The sequence below is a fragment of the Symphalangus syndactylus genome, chromosome 19, assembly GCF_028878055.3.
Source record: "Symphalangus syndactylus isolate Jambi chromosome 19, NHGRI_mSymSyn1-v2.1_pri, whole genome shotgun sequence".
NCBI classification, from domain to species: Eukaryota; Metazoa; Chordata; class Mammalia; order Primates; family Hylobatidae; genus Symphalangus; species Symphalangus syndactylus.
The window spans coordinates 55,924,034-55,945,420 of NC_072434.2; the positions used below are offsets into that span (position 1 = coordinate 55,924,034).

Consider the following 21,387-nt stretch of genomic DNA (forward strand, 5'->3'; position numbering starts at 1 on the left):
CTAAAAGACACTGAGTGACTGTTCTGTCTGCAGCAGGAGAGGGCAGCAGGGAGAGCAGGAAACCCTTTCAAATAAGGACGCTCTGTGGTTGGTTTTTCCAGCTCCCTGGCAGGCAGTTTCTAGTGAAGCCTCCTGTTCTTGCCCCAAGTTGCAATGCTGAGTGAGTGTGGGGCGTGTAATCAGGGATGGGCTGTAATTGGGTTGTTGGAGGACTTGGCATGTTGGCAGAGATCATAAATTCTGACTTCAGGCCCTGATCCCCAGACTGCCAACTAAGTTAAACTTGAGCCTTTTGCTGAAAGCTACATTTTGAACTTGGCACCTGAGGGTATATATGGCCCAGTTTTTCCTCTGAAACCCTTACCCTCACCACAAAATGCAGTTAAATGTTGCTTAAGTTTTAGTATCTTGAAGTAATATCGACCCATAGCATTTTTTGGTTTTGGCTGATTTCCTAAAAGACATCATACACCCCACTTGTTTGCAATGAATAGTTATCTCCCTTTGTTTCTCATTTTCCTTTGGGGGTTCTCTATAGGCCTGTGCCTTGAGTGAGGGGATTTGAAGGTTGCAGAATATCATTTTGATGTTCATGATCTCCCAGTATATTCTGTGAAGGAATTTTGAACCATAAATATGTAAATTTGTGTTGTTGTTTCTAGTGGCCTGTGAGACCATTCAAGGGGCCACCTTAGCCCTATTTCTCCTTCTCATCTCACATTTCAGCCACACTCCCCACTCCAGAAACCCACACATGCCAGGCTGTCTCAGGTTCAGGTCTTTGAAATGCCATCTCCTCTACCATTACTTTCAATGGCAAAAACCACAATTACTTTGCACCAACCTAATACAATTTCATTCCCCCTTCTGACAGCCAAGCTCCTATTTGTTCTTTGTGTCTATCTCACTTTCTCTGGAAAGTTCCCTCTGTCCCCAGTCTGGTTAGGTGTTCCCTGTCCTGCCTCTGGTGCTGCTCCGTCACAGCAGGGACCTCGAGGTGTTGTCATCGTCTGTTTATGTGTCCATCCTTTCCGTGAGACTGCGAACCCCAGGACAGCAAGGCCTGTGTCTGCCTCATGCCTTTATGTTACCTGTAGTAGGAATACAACAACTAGTTGGATGAGTCTGGAAAAGATGAGGGAAAACACTGTTATTAAGGAAAACGCATGTCGTATAGCATAGAGTTGATTTTAAAACATCACAGGTGTATTAGTCGATTTTCATGCTGCTGATAAAGACATACCCGAGACTGGGTAATTTATACAGGAAAAGGTATTTAATGGACTTACAGTTCCCCGTGGCTGGGGAGGCCCCACAATCATGGCAGAAGGCAAGGAGGAGCAAGTCACACCTTACATGGATGGCAGCAGGAAAAGAGACAGAATTCATGCAGGGGAGCACCCCTTTATAAAACCATCAGATCTCTTGAGACTTATTCACTATCATGAGAGCAGCACAGGAAAGACTTGACCCCATGATTCAATTACCTCCCACTGGGTACCTCCCACAACATGTGGGAATTCAAGATGAGATTTTGGTGAGGACACAGCCAAACCGTATCAACAGGCTTTGGTGTCAGGGCTGGGTTCAGATCTTGGCTCAGCACTCATTTGCTGTGTGTCCTGGTAAGCCTCAGAAAGCTCTGATCCTGACTTTTGTCATCTTCAGGGGGCACAGCTCAGAAGCCAGTTGTAAGGATTATGGTAATTGAGACAACATACACGACAATATACACATGCTGCTATGTGCAGTGCCTGGAAATGCATTAACATAATAAGCACCTTTCATTTTCTTTTATCTAGAATTACTCCTAATTTTTCCCCAGTTACCCCACCCACAAATATACAACAAATGCTTTCTAATCTTCTCAGTTTAATTCAAAAGAACACATATTGTCCATCTACTCTCTGTGTGTCTAGGCACAGTGACAGAAGCACAAGTGAAAAGAAAATCTGATCCACATGTGCGAGTGGGGTATGGTAAAGCAGACATGTAAGTAAATCACTTTAATCAACAAAATTAGATAAGTGGAAAGACAGAGGGAAGCAGAAGGTACTGAAATGGAGCAAGTACACATGCTTGGCCCAACCTAAGAACTGGAAAAGGCTGCTGGGAGGGATTGGTAACTCAGCTAAATCTCAAAAGATGAATATGTTTAGCCAGGCAAAGAAAGGTAGGAAGGGCATTCTGGGCAGGAGCAACAGCAGATGCACAGAGGCAAGTTCAGTTTTACTGGAGGGATGAGTTAGAGGCAGGAAGTGGTGGGAAATGAAGCTGGAGATGTATAATTTACCAACACGGTAACAAGGAGCCATTGAAACGTTTTAAATAGAGGAGTGGCATGACTGAAACTGCACTTTATTTATTTATTTATTTATTTATTTATTTATTTATTTATTGAGATGGAGTCTCACTCTGTCACACAGGTTGGAGTGTAGTGGTGCCATCTCGGCTTACTGCAACCTCTGCCTCCTGGGTTCAAGCCATCCTCCCCGATCAGCCTCCCGTGTAGCTGGGACTACATGCATGCACCACCATGCCCAGCTAATTTTTGTTTTGTATTTTTAGTAGAGATGGGGTTTCATCATGTTGCCCAGGCTGGTCTTGAACTCCTGATCTCCAGTGATCTGCCCACCTCGACTTCCCAATGTGCTGGGATTACAGGCATGAGCCACTACATCTGGCCTGAACCTGCGCCTTAGATGCATCATTGGCATGAAATTAATTTGTAGTTCTCAAAGAAAGCCTTTTAAAAGATCATCCCCTCAGGAGGTTATTACTCCAGAAATAATCTATTATTTGCTGTTAGTTTGGTAAATACTTATTGAGTATTAGTAGGAGTAAATTTTCATGCTTGAACCTGTAGGCTCCACAAAGGTGAGCATGTATTTCTACCTGACCTTAAGGAGCTCATGGAATACAAGGCAGATGAAGCATCTACTTGAATAATTGTAGTAGGATATGGAAAGTGGCAAAGGGCATAAGACCAAAAGAGATTTGCAGATGAAGTGCTATAAGACATGTTTTCAAATCTGTTCCTTGGACCAGGTGCTGAGCTGGCCACACAGTAAGCACTTAAGGTTATTTATAAAATATGGACTCCTCGGAGCTTCTGTTTCAGTGGGGCAGGCTCAGGAGTCCCCAGGATATTCCCATGCACAGCCAGGATTAAGAACCATTGCCAGAAGAGGTCTGAGGAGAGAGAGGTTAAGTTTTGAATGGACCATTGATTGCGGAAGCATGTAAGCTGTGCCTAGAAGAATGAGTAAAATTTGGGCAGTAGATTTCGTGCAATGACATTCTGGACATGCCAGATGGCAGGTGAAGCATGGGCTGTGATGGGATGCAGGAAAACAAGGCCCACACTAGAGGGAGCCCAGGAGTCCTGCGTGACTGCAACAATAAAGCTGTGTGGTGGAGGTTTGGGACCAGATCAAGGAGGTGAAGGAATTAGCACTTTAACTGATAGATACTTGTGAAACACTATATTATTTTTTTAAATGGAGTGACATTTTAGACTGGAATTGTATTTTAGAGCCATCAGATCCCTGCAACATTTTTGTGTGAGGCTGGGTTACCGGTTAGAAAATGATTGCAAAAATTTAAGTAGCAGAAGACAACCTGCTGGACCAGGGAGTAACTATCAGTCCAGCTACCATTGATTATGCCTGGAGCTGAATAATTGTTTTGCTTTTTCTTCTTCCTTCTTAAAAAAATATGAGGAAGTGGATAGGGAAAAGTTCATGATCTCATTACCCACAATTCCAAAATCCAATAAGCTCTGAAACCCACTAATCTTTCATAACTTTTTTGGTTTCAAATCCTGCCTGAACCAACATGAGACAATTTATGGTCTTTATTTATCTTGCATTATATGAACATTAATATGTTTTACTATAGAAATGGTAACATGTTTGATCACAGCATGCTGTCTCAGACCACACTAGGATTTACATATACAGAATTTGTAATATATTACCTTTCTAAAATTGGAAAAAATTTGAATTCCAAAGTATACTTGGTCAGAGGATTTTGTAAGGATTGTAGACCTAAATTAGTGCTGAAACTAAATCTGAGAGAATCCAAGCAATGTTTTAAAGAAATAGGAAGACATGAAGATTGGGCTCTTGTGCAGGGAAAGAAATGGATGGAAGAGGTCTTATAGAGAGACTGCTAACACACAAATTTTCATGTTGATACTAGGAAGATGATTGTGTTGATGTCAGTGTACTATTGGAATTCTTGGATGAAAGTTCTAATGGCTCTGTAATTGGTGATGATGGACAGAAAGGCCCTCATGACAAGGAGTGTAGGCAGATGTAGACAAGAAAGTGGCAAGGTGATATGATCTTAAATCCACCAAAGGGTTCCCTACGCCAAAATATTTCCTCCTTATTGCCTTGAAAAGGCAACTGAGATTCTTCATTATTTCATTGAATGAAGGCTTTGAAGTCCCTAAACTTTTGAAGGCTCCTGGGAAGAATAATGGCTTTCTTCCTCCTTCTCCACTCATTTTATACTCTAGCTGCTCCAATCTGAAAATACAGTGGACCTGCACACCTCCATGCCTTTGTCTATGCTGTTCCTTTAGCCTAAAATGTCTTGATAGCCCTTTTCTCTACAATGGAAACTCACTCATCCTTCAATCTTACTTCCTTTGGGAAGGATTTCCTGAATGGGCCAAGCTAAACTAATTCTTCACTATATTTTCATTGATACCATGCACAGTACTTATAGTTAGGTAATTGCTTGCATAACTACCTTCTCTAAATGGGGATGAAGTGTTTTGAATTGCTCCAGCCTAGCTATCAGCTGAAGATACAATGATGGAAAGACATAGTCCTTGTATTGAAAAAGATGAGGTTTAGTGGGAGAGGCAGACCAGTAAATAGTTATGATAAGATAGAATGTGATAAGCACCAAGACAGAAGTAAGCAGAGAGAGGTACTTGTTCCAGATGGGGAAGAAGCCAGGAGGATGGGGAAAGCAGTGCCTTGCATGAGACTTGAATGAGTAGGAGTTGCCCACTGTGTTGTTCTCCTGCTCACAACTTTTAGAGGCTCCCCATTGCCTATGGAATAAAATCCTAACTCTTTCACTTGGACCCCAAGTTTCTGCATGCTCCCACTCTAATAGACAATTCCAGTCCCTAAAAACTGCAAAGTAGTTAGGAGCTACCCTGGGTTTAATTGTGCCTCTGGTACAAATGAAGAGTAGGAAGAATGTTTAACCAAGGTTAGAGTTCTAGGCACATTTCATGCCTTTTATCCATACCCAAGTAACTGTGGAGTGGGAGAGCGGCAAGAATTAAGATGTATTCCAGAAAGTGATTCTCGTGATGGTCTATGGAACCCAATCTGGGTACATAGGGAAATGAAGATGGGAGGGGATAGTAGAGAAACAGTGTTAAGGCCCATGAGGCTAATGCATTGCTGGAGCTGGGGCTCCAGAAAAGGCAAGGTAAGATGAAAGGGGGTGTCCAGAAGTAGGGTACTTGAAATTGATGTGGTGGAGATGGTTCATTTATTACTCATAGCAGGGTCTGAGGTGTATCTATGGAAATTAGTGGCTAAAGTAGGGTGAAAGATGAGATCATCAGAAATGAGGCCAAAGTGTTGGAAGGATTATCTGCGTGGATTTGGAATTTGCTTATTGTCATGAGACTAGTAATAGAGAGAGAGGAGTGAGCTGGAGTGATCAGAAATATTGTGGAAGACATCAGTGGGAGGCAGTAGGTTTAGTCTGATATGCCCTTTGCAGGAGTTGGTGTTATTGAGGAAGAAAAAATAATTTGAAAGCAGCAGTGACAAGCTAAGAAAACACTTTACTCCACTTCCTGACCCAGGAATAGAGGAGTGTGGAAGGAGAAAGCCATGCTTTTGAGAGCACGAGAAGAGCCATGTCTTCAGGAGAGAGATGAGTTCGAGTTAGAGCAAAAAGGTAGAGGGAAGTTCATAGAAGAGCTTGAGGACATGAGGAATTTTGCAGACTGAGGGTTAGGATGGTCAGGGAAGGGTGAGAAATGGGATTTAATTGGTGATACTATAGAGGTCTGTGGGGAATAAGTCCCTTTGTTATAGACCAGCTTCATTTTCTCACGGTGACCAAGGTAAATGGGGATGTAAGTCTCTGGCCTGATGTTTTAGGGGAAGACGAGTCATTGGCTAACTATTGCCTACCACTTGGGATGGGGCTTAGGCAGCATTAGTGGTAATGCACGGGGTATTGAGGTGAGGAAAGCGTGTGGTATATTAGGACCATCAAGACTCTGGGCTGCCTTTGCAGTCTGCAGTGGGCAGCGTCATGGCTGAGAGACAGCAGGTGGCATATGTGGTTGCAACTAGAGGAGGCACAGTCTCACCAAGAGCATTGGCCAGGGGCTGGGCACTTAGGGACTTTGTAACACTTAACTGAAACCTTACACCCCATGTGTTGAGTATTATTGGCCCCATTTTACAGATGCAGAGAGATTTAGTAGCTTGTTCAAGGTCATGCATTTAATGGAGCTGGTATTCTTGCTCAGACCCAACCTGGAGATGAAAAGTACTCATTTGACCTGACAGATAATGGGGGTGCAATTGTTTGTTTGTTTGTTTGTTTTTGCCTTTACATAGGAAGCTTTTAATCTTTCTAACCTTAAGCTTTAACCTTAACTAACAACTACGGTGTCAGTTCAGTTCTGTTGTTCCTATCCCTTCATAGGAATTAATCACTGGTACCAAGAATACAGACAGTTTCACCATTATTATAGCTCTTATAGTAGTGAAGGTTGAATTGAAGCCCTTTTAGTCATGAAGGGTGACTCAGATGCTATATTTAATTGACTTCTACTTCTTTCCATCTTAGATAGGATTTGACAGCTACTACTGTCTCTCTTCCTGGGCTCATAATTTCTTGGCTTCTACTGCCTTCTCTTTGCCTTGGATTTTGAGTTTACATATTCCTTAAGGCTCTTGGATTTGCTTACCACAGAGGAATGTTCAGACTTGTGATAAACTATTGCTGTTGACGTTGCCATTGTTTCTTGCTGTGGAAGGCAACAGTTAGCAATGTGCAGACATTCAGAAATGAGTTAATCTTTATTTTCCAATTAAGAAATATGCATAGAAATAGTATCTTCTCCTTTTGGAACTTACTTTATGTACATTTTTATGACCGCATTCACTTACCAAGTCACTATTAACTTATCGAGCACCTGCAGTCCTTGTCCAAGGCAGCTTGCTGTGCGGTGCAATGAATGCCATTGTAGATGTAAGGCAGAGAGCGGTGACATAGAGAGGGTTCCCTAGCAGCCCGCAGCAGCAGGGTAAACTCAGGAGAGGATGAAACAGCTGTCTGTGCCATGCTTTATAAAGCAGAGATCAAACCATGCGATTTGACACAGAATTTATTATCATTTGCAAATTTGCTTTGAAAGGGTATAACACTGAGTTTTGTTATCTGGTTCTGCATTTTCCCATCACCTTTTAAATTACATTAAATCAAAACTACCCTGAAAAATCCAAGATACATAGTCACAATGGCCATGTAATTTATTAAAATTTTGAAACTATGCCAATTATATTAAGTAAAAGGTTTTGCTCATGTCAGTGTAAATAATAAAAAGTCTGAGAAAGTATCTTAAAAGCCAATGCAAATTGGCTTCCTGGGATTTTTGTTTGTTTCAATGGTGTGATTAGAGCTACATTTTTAACATAATCTCTAAAGTAAATGTGACATATGCAAAATTGATTATGATATTTTTATGACTTAATAAAAGAATTTTAAATTAGAGCTAAATTTATAAGAAAGGTATATTTGTCAATGTATTTGTATATTTATTGCAGAATAAATAAAAGCAGTCCTGGAGTTACACTGACTTGAATTTAAATTCCCGTATCACTCTCCAACTATGTAAATTGGGGAAAGTTACTTAACCTCTCTGTTAGTCTATCTATAAAACAGGGTCAGTAACAATTGCCTAATTGGTGGGGTTATTGTGGAAATTAATTAAGACATCATATATAAGGGTTGTTAAGGATGATGAGGATAGAAAAAAATATAGTTATCTCTGAAACGAGCAAAGGGGAAAATATCTCCCCAAGAAGAGGAGGTTACAGCATTTATGCTCATGTGATCAGGTATTAGCTTGTTTCTAGAAAATTATTAGCCAAAAAAGTTTCTAGACCCACCAAGCAAATTCTTGGGTTAGAGGAGTCCAGAATAGAGCATATGGGCCCCAAGGCCAGGTTGTGTGAGTTTGATTCCTGGCTTTGACCCTTCCTTGTTGCGTGACCTTGGCCAAGTCACATAGGCCCTCGATGCCTCACTATCCTTGTCTGTATCCTGAGAATACATGGGTTTAAATTAGTTAACGTATATGAAGTGCTTAGAACAGTGCCTGATATATGGTAATATCATGTGTTTGCCCATTTTTGTTATTATTATTATTTTCATTATTCCTTAGATTCCTGTAACATAAACATTGAATAAAAGGCATCTGTTTGATGGAGTCTTTTTCCTAGTGACTAAATACATTCATCTAAATATAACAATGCCACGCTTAAAGAGCTGAGATTCAGACTTCCAGCTGTTTTACTCTGGTCTCTCCATTCTTCTGAAATAGCAATGTCTTTGTTTTTCTTGGCTGCTACCTCCTTGGTTAATTTCCATATCAAAGAGATATACCCGTTCTGTTCAGAGGACACCGCTGTCTTTTATCTTAGGTTGTTCCCACCATATCTCTGGAATTGTTTTGGCCTGTGCTTCCCAGATGGGTATTTCAGGCTTGCCCAGTACAAATCAAAAGTACCAGGCTATTTTCTAGGGCTATTTTTAGAGCTGTCTTTTGACATGATAGCAATTAGATCATTTGTTTCCGTGGGCATTCTAATCTGCTTTCACAAAGATGACACAGGAAAAAATTAAGATTCTGCTGAGTTACGGTTCATGTATTATGTGAACCAGCTAACTTTTCTAAATATCTATTCACTGATTCATTCATTCACCAAGGATTTTGTGGGTCACTTCTGCCACTGCTGGGGATACCAAGTTAAACAGGATACTGGCCCTGTCTTAAAGAGGTTCTGAAAGACTTGTGAATTAAGGATTCATTCCTTCACCACATTTTTATTGAGGCACTGGCACTACAGCAGTGGGCAAATACAGAAATACAAACAAAGTACCCACCTTCAAAGAGTTTACATTCTGATGGAGGGAGACAGACCATCTGCTGGGTTTTCATAGGTGCTATAAAGAAAAACAAACCAGGCTGTATCAGCCAGTGTGTTTTGTTGTTGTCGTTGCAGATAATCAAACCTGTTATTGTAAATATGAATGGAAAAGGATTTACAAGAAGTTATTTTAGGAATTTCCAGAACGGGCAAGAAGCTTAGATGCTAGAGCTAAGCGAATGGGGTGGTTCCTATGTGAACCCATCGAAGCTGCTACCCACCACGTAGCACAGGAACCTCTGCCACAGCTGTTCCCCAAAGCACATGCTATCCCCTGAGCGGCGACACCCTCAGGGGCTCATTTACCAAGCTATGGACACCTCTGTTGGACAAAATTCCAGATGAAAGAGCACCTGGGCATGGTAGTTCCAAGCTTCCCAGGCTCTGTGCTAGGGGAAGGCTCACAAGAAAGGGTTGGATGAGCCAGTGTATACCCAGGGTAAGGTAGGTAGAGAGTGAAGGAGAGATGCTGCTTTGCCTAGAGTGGTCATGAAAGAGGAATCAGTTAGAAATTGCCTTTAGCTGCTCACCAGGAAACCCATCAGTAGTTCCTCACCTACTATGAAGATTAAGCCCGATGACATTAAGACTTGGCCTCTCCTTTCTTCTCCAGCCTCATATACTGCGCACTGGGGCTTCAGTTATGTGAAATTGCTGCTGCTTCCCATATACATCATGCTGTTTCCAAAGTTGTGCCTTCTGCGTTAATGCTCTGGACTGCCTTCCTCTGTTCTTTGCTTGGCTGACTGTGTAAGCTGGGGAATCTCCTCTAGGAAACCTGCTTGGCAACTGGGTTTGCATCATAAGCCCCTTTTCTATGTTCCCTCCACAGACTTTGTGCCATATATTTAATAATTCCCTGTATTATGTTAAAACAACCAATTTGTGTCTGTCTCCTTCATTTTCTGAGTTCTGAAAGGTCGGGGTTGCCCTATTCATTTTGTAACCCTAGTGCCTAGTGCATAGTAGGCAACCAATAAATATATTGAGATGACATCAGTTAAATTTTGAACTAGCAGGAATTTGCTAGTTCAAGAAATTAGAGAGAAAGATGAGCATTGCAGGCAGCACAAAGTTACAGCTACGTGAAAGGGAAAAACAGGTTTGGGAGAATTTCAGCAATTTAGTGAGGCTAGAAGGAAGAAAGCATGTTGGGGGGAGGCCAAATGTGATGTTGGAGCATTAAGAGGGTTGGGATTAGGATGGGTCTTATGTGCTAAGCAAAAGAATTTGAGCTTATTTGAAAGCTTTGGGGATGCTAAATTGAAGGTTTTAAAACACGTAAGGGACTTACATGATCAGATTTGTTTTTAAAGAGGTTTGTCTAACAGCTGAGTAAATGGTGGATTAGAGGGGCTCAGAGTGGAAGTAGAGAGACCATGAAGAAGTCATTCCAAGCAGTAAGTGAAGAAGAATCAAAGGGAAGTGCTCATGGGCTGCTGAAGAGTTCAGATCAGTGGGATTTGGGGACTGACTAGCTGTGGCAGCTGAAAAATGGAGCATGGTTTTAACCAGAAGGACCCTATGGCCACCTCCCAAACCATCTTCGTGTAGTTTTCCTCATGTCCTCAAACCTGAACTTTCACCTATGGGTGATGGATAATAAAAAACAAAAGGCATCACATCTATTTCCCATCGATTGTAAGGAAAATAAAATCTAAATATTGGTGCCGGAAGGTGCTTCGGAGATCACCCAAACCAACCTTTAATTTGATGTATGGCTGAGCTAGAGAGAAGAAATTACTTTTCTACTGTAGCTCTGAAAATCAGTGGTAGGCACTGAGTCACTATTGCATCATCTGTTTAATTCTCCACATAGCACTTTGTCTCTAATATTTTCTTGTGTAATTGCTTATTTTCTGTCTCTCCTTGACATTACAACAGAGCCCTTGACTGTCTAAAACAATGTTTGGTCTGTATGTAGATACTTAATGAACATGCGTTGAAAGAGTAAAGAGCCAGGTATAAGCAGATTTGCTCCCCGCTGAACCAGTGATCTTTGCACAGGACCTTGGTTTGGAGGTTATCAAATTCATAATTCTATTTCATACTAGGGCTTTGCTTAATTAGTCCTACAGAGACTAAAATCTAAGCAATAACATTGTACAGTAGTTGTCCATGTGGCTTCAAATAGTGAAGAACTGAAAATAATCATTATATTACTTTAAAAATATTAACCACTGACAAACTCATAACCATTAGGATGGCTATTGTAAAAAAAAAAAAAAGCGTTGGTGAAGATGTGGAGAAATTGGAACCCCTGTACACTGTTGGTGAGAATGTAAAATGGTGCAGTTGCTGTGGAAAACAGAAAGGAGGCTCCTCAAAAATTAAAAATAGAATTACCATATAGTCCAGCAATTTCACTTCTGGGAACACAACCAAAACGACTGAACACAGGATCTCAATGAGATATCTGTACACCTATGTTTATAGACGCATCATTCATAATAGCTAAGATATGGAAGCAACCCAACTCTCCAGTGATGGATGAATGGTTAAACAGGATGTGTTATATATACACTATGATATATTATTTAGCCTTAAGAAGGAAGGAAAGTCTAACACATGCTTCAATATGGCTAAACTTTGAGGCCATTGTAATAAGTGAAATAAGACAGTTACAAAAAGACAAATACTCTACGATTCCTCTTATACAGTACCTAGAATAGTCAAATTCAGACACACAGTGTAGAATGAGAGGGTGGAATATGGACTTGTTTAATGGATATGGAGTTTTATTTTTGCAAGATGAAAAGAGTTCTGGAGATTGGTTGCACAACAATGTGAACCTACATAACACTGCCAAACTGTACACTTAGAGATGGTTAAGATGACATGTTCTACGTGTATTTTACCACAATATAAAAAATATTTATCACTGAGGTGCGTATGTGTGTTATCTCATTTGATTCTTACAATAACCCTGAACTGCTGTCAGAAATATAAGTTTCATTTTATAGTGAGGAAAATAAGGCTCAACAAAGTGAAGTGAATTGCCCAAGGCACGTAAGTGGGAAATGGATAAGCGGAGTTTCACACTCAGATCTCCTGATTTCATGCCCAGTGCTGGCTTCTGCCACGTCAGGGGAGAGAAAGTGTGGTTAAATTAACTTGTCTGCTGGCTGTGTGTGTGCATGTGCCTGTGTGTGTGTGTGTGTGTCTGTGTGTGTGTGTTAGAGAGATAAAGAGAGAACAGAGAGATGAAAAAGGAGGGAGAGTGCATGCACTTCAGCTCCCGGACACTTGCTTCATCCTTCTTGTTCAATTTCCCTCCCTTCCAAAGTCTTCAGAAGGCAGGTGTGAGTCAACTGTAAATATGGTGAGAAAAGGTTGCCCAACATTTCCTAAGTTGGCAAAATCAGAAGTCACTGCCATGGAGATGGTCTGTGTAAATGAAATTAAAAACCCTTAAGACAATCAGGAGAGGATAGTGGCTCTTATTTTTTGCAATGGCTCCATTAGACATTATCCTACTTCCTGTGAAAGCAAAAGATGACAGAACACATTTACAAAATCTAATGCGGTCTAGTGGGAGGAAGAAGGACCAGCAGGAAGAGCATGGAGCAGGAGTTAAGCCTACACCTACCTGGCCAGACCACCAATCAACTCACTGGATAAACCCAGTCATGCTCCTTCCTCTGCCGCAAAGATTGGGCTCCCATTACTACCACAATTTTCATATACCAAATTGGAGCTGAATTTAGAGGGAAGAGCATGATGATTTTCCAAGGGGAGTTAAAAATGCAAGAGGGTCATCTAGCCTCTTATAAAGAACTTTTCTTTATCATGGGCCTACTATGTGTCAGGCACTGTAATGGACATTTCACTTATAATGGCCCTAATCCTGCTACTGTTTGATAACTTATTTTTATAAGGCACTTAGAGGGAAGATCAAGTTTCCCAGAGTATTTCCCTAGAGGATAAAGAGTGGAGTCTTCATATGAACATAGGTCTGTCTAGTTCCAAAGTTTTTTCTTTTCTCCATACCATAGCGTTAAGTTCAACAGCCAAGATGTAAAAAGCTATGGAAGTACCAAGGAGACAGGAAAGAAATTAGCTGTGTCTGTCATCCAAAGGTGAAAGCTTTTTTTTTTTTTCAACTTTCATTTTAGGTTCAGGAAGTACAGGCACATGTTTGTTACATGGATAAATTGTGTGTCACTGAGGTTTAGTGTATGAATGATTCCATCACCTAGGTAGTGAACATAGGACCCAAGAGGTAATTTTTCAAACTTTATCCCCCTTCGTTCCTTCACCCCCTCATAGTCTCCAGTGCCTTTTGTTTTCATCTTCATGTCCATGTGCACTCAGTGTTTAACTCCTACTTGTAAGTGAGAACATGTAGTAGTTGGTTTTCTGTTCATGTCCTTTGTCCATTTTTTAATGGAGTTTTTTTTTTTGCATATTGAATTAAGTTCCCTAGGTGAAATACTGATGGATTAGTAGGCAGTGAAGTGCAAGAAAGGTGTTGACAAGCTGATGGGGATGCATTTTGTGAAGCAAGAACACAAAGCAAACTCCAGGTGATAGAGAGTAGGAGGGTCAAAGAAAATTGAAAACAGTTCTGTTTGGTTTAAGGGTGGTCGTGTTTGCCTGTGGTTGGAGATCATAATTCCACCATCTTTTGAGCTAGTTGGGACCGCATTGTGAAGAACCTTGAATTCTGTATAAAGCAGTTTGGAATTTATTTTTATAGGCTGTGGGGAGCCATCAAAAGTTTGTATCAAGGGGTTTCTCCACTGTTTTTAGTACTATCTGTAGGTGTTCTTTATGTGCTGTGAGAAAATTAAACATCCCTGGAGTGTTTAAGAAAGAGATAGTGTTTTCATTCTATCTCACATAGACAATAGCATTGCTGGCTAACATTACCCAGAAGCAGTTGCATTATATCAGCAGTTAGAGTCCCTTAACATGGTGCGATCAGTGAGATCTAATCACACTGGCTTTTTTTCTTGGAATAATGAGACACTTGTTTTTGTTGTTGTTGTTGTTGTTTGTTTTTGTTTTTGTTTGTTTGATTATTCTTTGCTTTAGGAAGGGGTAAGAAACTTCAAGGAACTTCGAGCCAAATTTCAAAATCTTGATGCTCCACCTCTTCCAGGATCTATTAAATTCCCAGCAGGTGTTTCTCCAAAGGGTGACATAGGAGGCACACAGTCAACTCAAATTTTGGACAATGGGAAACCCCTCTCATCCAACCACAAGCAGCGCCCACCATATTGTTCCAGTAGTGAGTCCCAGCCTCTTCAACCTCAGAAAATAAAGCTGGCTCAGAAGAGTGAAATTCCAAAATGTTCTAACTCCCCAGGGCCTCTGGGAAAGTCTACTGTATGTTCTGCAGCAAGTTCACAGAAGGCTTCTCTGCTGTTAGAGGTGACTCAATCAAATGTTGAGATAATCACTAAGGAAAAAGTAATGGTGGCCAATAGCTTCAGAAACAAACTCTGGAACTGGGAGAAGGTTTCATCTCAGAAAAGTGAAATGTCATCAGCCCTTCTCCTTGCCAGCTGTGGAAGTAAGGCCTTCCATCTGGAAGGGCAAAAAGGCATGGGGCTTACTCCAGAGGAACCCAGGAAAAAGCTGGAAATAAAAGGAGCCCAGACTCTTCCTTCCCAGAAGCAAGTGGTGGCCCCCAAAATATTACGTAATGTCTCTGAAGATCCCTCTTTTGTAATTTCTCAACATATCAGGAAGAGCTGGGAAAACCCACGTCCTGAGAGGAGCCCGGCAAGCAGCCCCTGCCAGCCCATCTATGAGTGTGAGCTTGCCAGTCAGGCCCCAGGTAACAAATGTGATCCCCATGGGATAGGGGCTAGGGAGGGGTCATCATGTTTTTCTACTTCAAAACCTGTTGACTCAGAGCGGTTATGTATATGACCTGGGCAATGTTGCTCCAGACTCTCTGCGTGATATTCTAGGCCCATCTGCTAAATCGTAACCTTGGGTTTGAGTAAAGTGCTTAATCTCCTGGAATTGCTTTGTGAGATAGCTTTTGGAAGAAACTTGGATTTGAATCCTAGCTCGACTTCTGACAAGCTGCATGAATTTAGGCAATCTATATAGATTCTTAGAGCCTGAGTGCTCTCTTATAACTCAAATCTGTCACCAATCATCTGTCTTGGTAAACAACACAATTATTCTCCTAATTTCTCAGGCCAAAACTTAGGAGCCATGCTCTATTTCCCTTCTCCTCCCTCATTCTACACACTGAATCTATCAACAAGCTCTTGGTTTTGCCACCAAGCTCGTGGTTCACCTCAGTACTATGTAAGTTATAAAAGGATAAGGACTGGCTGGGCACGGTGGCTTACGCCTGTTATCCCATCATTTTGGGAGGCCAAGGTGGGCAGAGTTCAGGAGTTCAAGACCAGCTTGGCTAACATGGCAAAACCCCATCTCTATTAAAAATACAAAAATTATCTGGACATGGTGGCCTGTGCCTATAATCCCAGCTACTCGGGAAGCTGAGACACAAGAATTGCTTGAACCTGGGAGGCAGAGATTGTAGTGAGCCAAAATTGTACCACTTCACTCCAGCCTGGGCAACAGAGCAAGATCCTGTCTAAAAAAAAAAAAAAGATAAGGACTGTCGTTTTTTACTACCATATCCCTAGCACCTAGAAGAAAAAGGCAAGACTGAATAAGTCCTAAAAAAATTTGTTGAATGATTGAGTAAGTGGATGGAAGGGTAGATGGATGAATCTCCTTACAACCTTGTATGGTTTCTGTTTGTACTTGGAATAGAATCTAAACTACTTGCTTCGTGGTCTTCATGGCCGTGCATGCTGGTCCCTGTTTTGTGTCTGACTTATCTCCTACCTGTCTTCCCCGAGCTCTCTGCCCGTAGTCAACACACTAGATTTCTTGCTGTTCCTTAAAAACAGGCTTTGTCAAGCCTCAGGACCTTTGCACTTGTCATTCCCTCTTCCTCAAAAACTCTTTTCTTTAAGCTTTTGTAGCTGCATTTAGGCCTAAGTTCAAAAAAAACTTTCCAAGGTCAGCTTTCTCTAACCTCTCTATATAAAGTGTACTATCTCATTATCAACAGTTCACACTTGTCATCCTACCTTATTTCCTTCATAGAACTAATGGATCTCTGTAATGCTCTTGTTTATTTGTTTACTTGTTTATCATCAGTCTCTTGTTATTAGAATAAAAATTCCTGAAGGTAGGACTATACATGTTCTTGTTCTCAACTCTATCCCCACTTCCTAGAACAATACCTGGAATATAGTAAATAAATAGTTATTGATGAAGGGATGAGGAAGAAGAAAAGACAGATGGGAAGAAAGATGTATGGGAAGAAGGATGGATGAGAGAAAGGAAAGAAGAATGTATTATCTACCAGATGGAGCTATTGAGAAAGTTAAGTGAGATAACGGATGTAAACTACTTAGCACAGTGCCTGGTAAAAACTCTGAGCCCAATTAGTAAGTGATAATTAATATTCACTATGTCTTCTTCCTAATTTGATAATGACTGATGTTTTTGACAATGCTACTTGTAATTCAAGCCTAAGAAGAAAGGAACTTTGGGCCTGAGTTTCTGGGGATGTAACCCGCTGTGGGTGGAGCAGTAAGGAAGCTTTCCCTCCCTTCCAGCTTGTGGAGGAGAGCAGGAAGTCTCCCAGGGGTATATGTAAAACATTAGGCCACTTCTTAGGTTTTCGCATGAATGGCCCATGTAGTCAACTACTGTCTTACATAAATCAAAAATCAAAGCAGTTGGATTACAATAGGATTTTGTGCTATTTTCAGGGTAAAGGGCAGATATGATTTTCTTATATAATATTGGACTTTCTGTTGGAGTTGGATTTAAGACTGCAGATGACAAATATATATAAAATTGGAACTTTCCTGGAAAATTCCAGGACACAGGTGCTCAGATATCACAAAGTCAGCCTTGAAGCCAGTCCTAGGCTATGAGCCCTGGAAATCCCAGATCAATTCTTATTCCTCGTTATACAGCCAGTATTATTTGCATGCCATAAGTGCTTGAAGAATCCTTTCAGTAAATAGTCACAGCCTCTCTCCTATGAGGTAGGCCCTGTGCTTGGTGCTGGGGGATCAATATGACACCCTCCCTTCCCACAGAAGCCCACGTTTAATGGGAACATAGATCAGTACCTCCCCATGATATTGATGTAGTGGTATTAACAATGTGCTATGAGGATACAAATCAGAGGTTGATTCTGGCCTTGATTCCTGTGAGAAATCAAGAAAAGTTTTCTAGAGGAGGTGTCATTGGAGCAGAGCCTTAAAAGAATGAATTGAAGTTTGTCAAAAAAAGGAATAGTGTTCCAGAACCAAGAAAAACATGAACAAAATTTTGGATATATGAGAGCTTTTTAAGGCTATCTAAATCAAGTATGGAGAATGGAGAAGCCAGTGATGCGTGTGAAAAATATTTGGGCTTTAAGTGGGGGAAGCAAGACATATAATATGCCAAACAAAGAATCTAGAAACACGGATGGGTGCCATGTGGTGTAGAAATGGCAGAGATGGAGTGACCGATGTCATGCTGAGGAAATCCTTAAAGCAGCAGCATGGCAACTGATCAGGTTTACGTATTGATCAGGGCACTCTAGCTGTTGGGTGGAGAATAGATTGGACGAGACTGAGATGGAGGCAAGGAAACCAGTTTTACCCAACAAACTATGAAATGAAAATAATCGTAACCTACATTTTTTACTGTCTTGCGTTCAGAAAAACAGCCAGATGTCAGGCATCACCACCTTCCCAAAACAAAGCCACTGCCCTCCATCGACTCCCTGGGTCCTCCTCCCCCAAAGCCTTCAAGACCTCCCATCGTGAACCTCCAGGCCTTTCAGAGGCAGGCAGCTGCTGTTCCCAAGACGCAAGGGAAAGGTAAGGAAATGCACAGGGCCCTACACACGGCCAACCAGGAGTCACCTCCATCTCCACATCCTCTCCCAGGTGACGATACCGCTGCAGCTTTTCCATGAGGCTAGACATCCATCACTGCTTATTCTCATCTAGAGGCTGTGGCAGCTTGCCCATGAAATGACGTCTCTGTGGGAATTGGCCCTTTATCACTCCTAGACCAGCCCACTTCCCCTGAGAGCACTGCATTTGATCACTGGGAATTTGTCCAAGAGGAAGAAAACAAAGAGTCGCTGAGCAGGGAGTCACTGAACCTTCGTATTTCCTGTAAACCTGTGCTGTCAACACAATCCATTTGTGCAGGAGAAGTGGGGAGGGAGTGAAAAGGGAGAAAGTCAGTGTGAACTTGACCTGAAATCCTTAGGGGGAGCCCCTCAGGCCTCTGTGATCTGCTTTTGGTAATTAACTGAAAGCCTACAACCCCCAACCCTCTGATCCCTTCCAGAAACTGCAACATCTTTAGAAGCCATTTTTCTGTGCTATTTTGTGTCTTCTATTTAAAGGAACACCTCTCATCCCTCACCACTCCCACCACAATCTGATCTTGTTGACATTTTAAATGCCTTAGCTTATGTTTGCTCTAATGAAACACAAGATGAACATACACTTTGGGACAAAATGTACCGCTGTGCTAACATTTGTTTTACTATGGCCATCAGCACCAGCAGACGGCAGGTACACTGAGAGAGCTAACGCAGTCTTTGTTCGTTTTAAGTGCTTTGGGCAAATTCATAGTTAAATTACTCTAACTTCATGATTCTCAAACTTGAGTGTACATCAGAATCGCCTAGAGGACTTATTAAAACACAGATTGCTGGGCTCCATTTTCAGTTTCTGGTTCAGTTGGTCTGAGTTGGAGCTTGATAATTTGCCTTTTAACAAGTTCCCAGAGGTTGCTAATGCTGCTGGTCCAGGGACCACACATTGAGAACCACTGCTACAAGTCATCTTAAGTCTTATCCTAAAAGAAAATTCTATTTGGGGAGATAGGCTCTTACAAGTATACTTTACTGATATGGCCAGCTCCAAATCAAAGAAAGATAAGTGTTATTTTTTATAAACATTAAATAATTCAGGCCTCAAATAATCTCTCCGAATACGAAGAAGGTTTATCAGACAACATAGAACAAAGTACTAAGTCTTTTGTAATAAAATGGGCTTTGTAGATCCCAGCTTCTGAACTCACTAGCTATTTAAGTTTGGGTTTGTTAATCACCGAGCCTCATTTTCCTTATCTATAAAATGGGGATAATTTCCTTATCTGTAAAATGGGGATACCACGGATCTCTTAGGATTATTGTGAGGATAATGAGACATGATGCCCGGAAAGAGCTTAAATAGTGCTTGGAATACCAGGAAGTGCTCTGTAAATGTCCAAGGTTATTTGAAAGAAACATTGAACAGCTATAATCTCTGTACCATGTCCTGTGATGGAAATGAGAGATTAAGAGATAAACCCCACAGGGATTCTTGTCTTTAAGGAGGTCAAAGTCTAATGCAAGAGATTGTACCCATAAATAAGAAACTGTACTGTAAAGTGTGGTTGAGTGCTGCAATGCAGGGACAGGCGTCCCCTGGGTGCTAGGGTGGAGGTAAGGGATGTTTCAGGCACAGGCAAGCTTCCACTCTCCACATTATCTGTGGTGTCAAGTCATCGCACAAGCATCATTCACTTTAACCAGGCTGCTGCAAACGCCTCTTTTTCATTCTGCCTCTTTCTCTTGCAGTGACTGTGGAAGAGGGCTCCCTGCCTCCAGAGAGGTAAGTACATGCTCCTTAGTTGTGTAGGAGGCTACTTAGCCTGCTCCAGAGCAGGCAATTAGCACAAACCAAGAATCTGTATTTTTCAGAAGGAGTGAATTTATAAGCAACAAACTGCAACTTTTGTTGTAAACAAAAGAGTAAATAAATTGCATTTAACACGTGCTGAAGTTAAGTTGCAAAGAGAGTCCTCAGAGGTCCTTTTTTTATTACACAGTTGGGTTCAGTAAATTGAAACATCACCCTTCATAGTCATAAATCGAATTAGAGGCTAAAGAATGCTCTGGGCAGCTGGTGTGATGTTAGGAATTGGTAATGGGATAAAGGATGTTCTATTTTTGGTGTACTCCTTCTAAGAATTTTGCCACAGAAGTGTCAGTTCATTAACTCGCTTAACCAAATAATATCTATTGAGACCTTTGATGTGTCAGGCACTCAAGTGGCTACTTTATACAGATTTCTCATTCTGTTGTCTCAAGAGGGCTGCACCGTTGCTGCTGCCGCTCACATTTTATAGCTCAAGATACTTGGGCTCAGAAAGTTTGCCCCTTGCTGAGCCATGATTCCAACCCAGATGTGCCATAACTACATTGATTATATACCTCACCTCCCACACAAAGATGTTCCTGTTCTCAAAAAGGTTAGTCTTAGAAGGAGATCCAAACTTAACAACAAATAGTCATATTACTTATTCCTTTATCAAATGTTTACAATGGTAAATTGTGTTAAGTTTTGTAATAGAGGATAGGACAAGATTCAGAGGCTGCACTAAGAAGGAAGTTGTTACACCTTCTTGGGAGGGTCAGAGAAGTCTTTAAAGAAGTATCAGTTCTCCATTGCTAGAGTAATGCTACATAATAACAATAAAACTTTCATAGCATACATGAGTCTGTGGGGGTACAGCTGATCTGGGCTGGGGTCAGCTGGGTTTGCTCATATGTTTGCAGTAGACTGCAGGCTATCTAGTCAACTTTGCGATATTGGCTGGGGTGGCTCACATGTTGGGGGAAGCTTAACAGTTGGCTGATCTAGGATTGTGTCGGCTGGGATGGTGGGCACCTTGACTTGGCACTGTCTGCCTCTCCTCATCCAGCAAGCTAGCCCAGGGGCACTCTTCTACAGTCGCTGCTAACAAGCAAGACAAGCCCAATCACACCAGCACTTTTCAAGCCCTTGCTATGTTACAGTTGCTAACATCTTATTGGTCCAAGCAGGTAATATGGCCAAGGCCAGAACCAGAGTGGGAGGGTGCTGAAAGTTTCATAGCAAAAAGCAGGGATGCAGGAAGGAGTGAAGAATGGGGTATTGATCCAGTCAACCTATCCCTGAAGAGGAAACATTTGAAATGAGTATTGAAGATGCACATTTGCAGCATAGCATGGGAAGGGACACTCCAGGTAGAGGCAGGAGGTGTGAAGCAACACGTTTAATTTGTGGAAACTAGAAATAAGTACAGTTAGAGTGTAGAAAGTATAGAAATGGTATAGAAATGGGATTGTAGAGGTAAA

General features: G+C 41.5%; 1 protein-coding gene across 1 annotated transcript in view; it reads left to right on the forward strand.

Annotated features, from left to right (window-relative positions):
- FYB2 (FYN binding protein 2) overlaps positions 1 to 21,387 on the forward strand; it is a 98,677-nt gene that overhangs the window by 13,840 nt on the left and 63,450 nt on the right. The window contains exons 2-4 of the mRNA XM_055234614.2: positions 14,250 to 14,997; positions 17,921 to 18,082; positions 19,846 to 19,879. Of these exons, the coding sequence (XP_055090589.1) occupies positions 14,250 to 14,997; positions 17,921 to 18,082; positions 19,846 to 19,879 (944 nt within the window). The remainder of the gene's footprint in view (positions 1 to 14,249; positions 14,998 to 17,920; positions 18,083 to 19,845; positions 19,880 to 21,387) is intronic.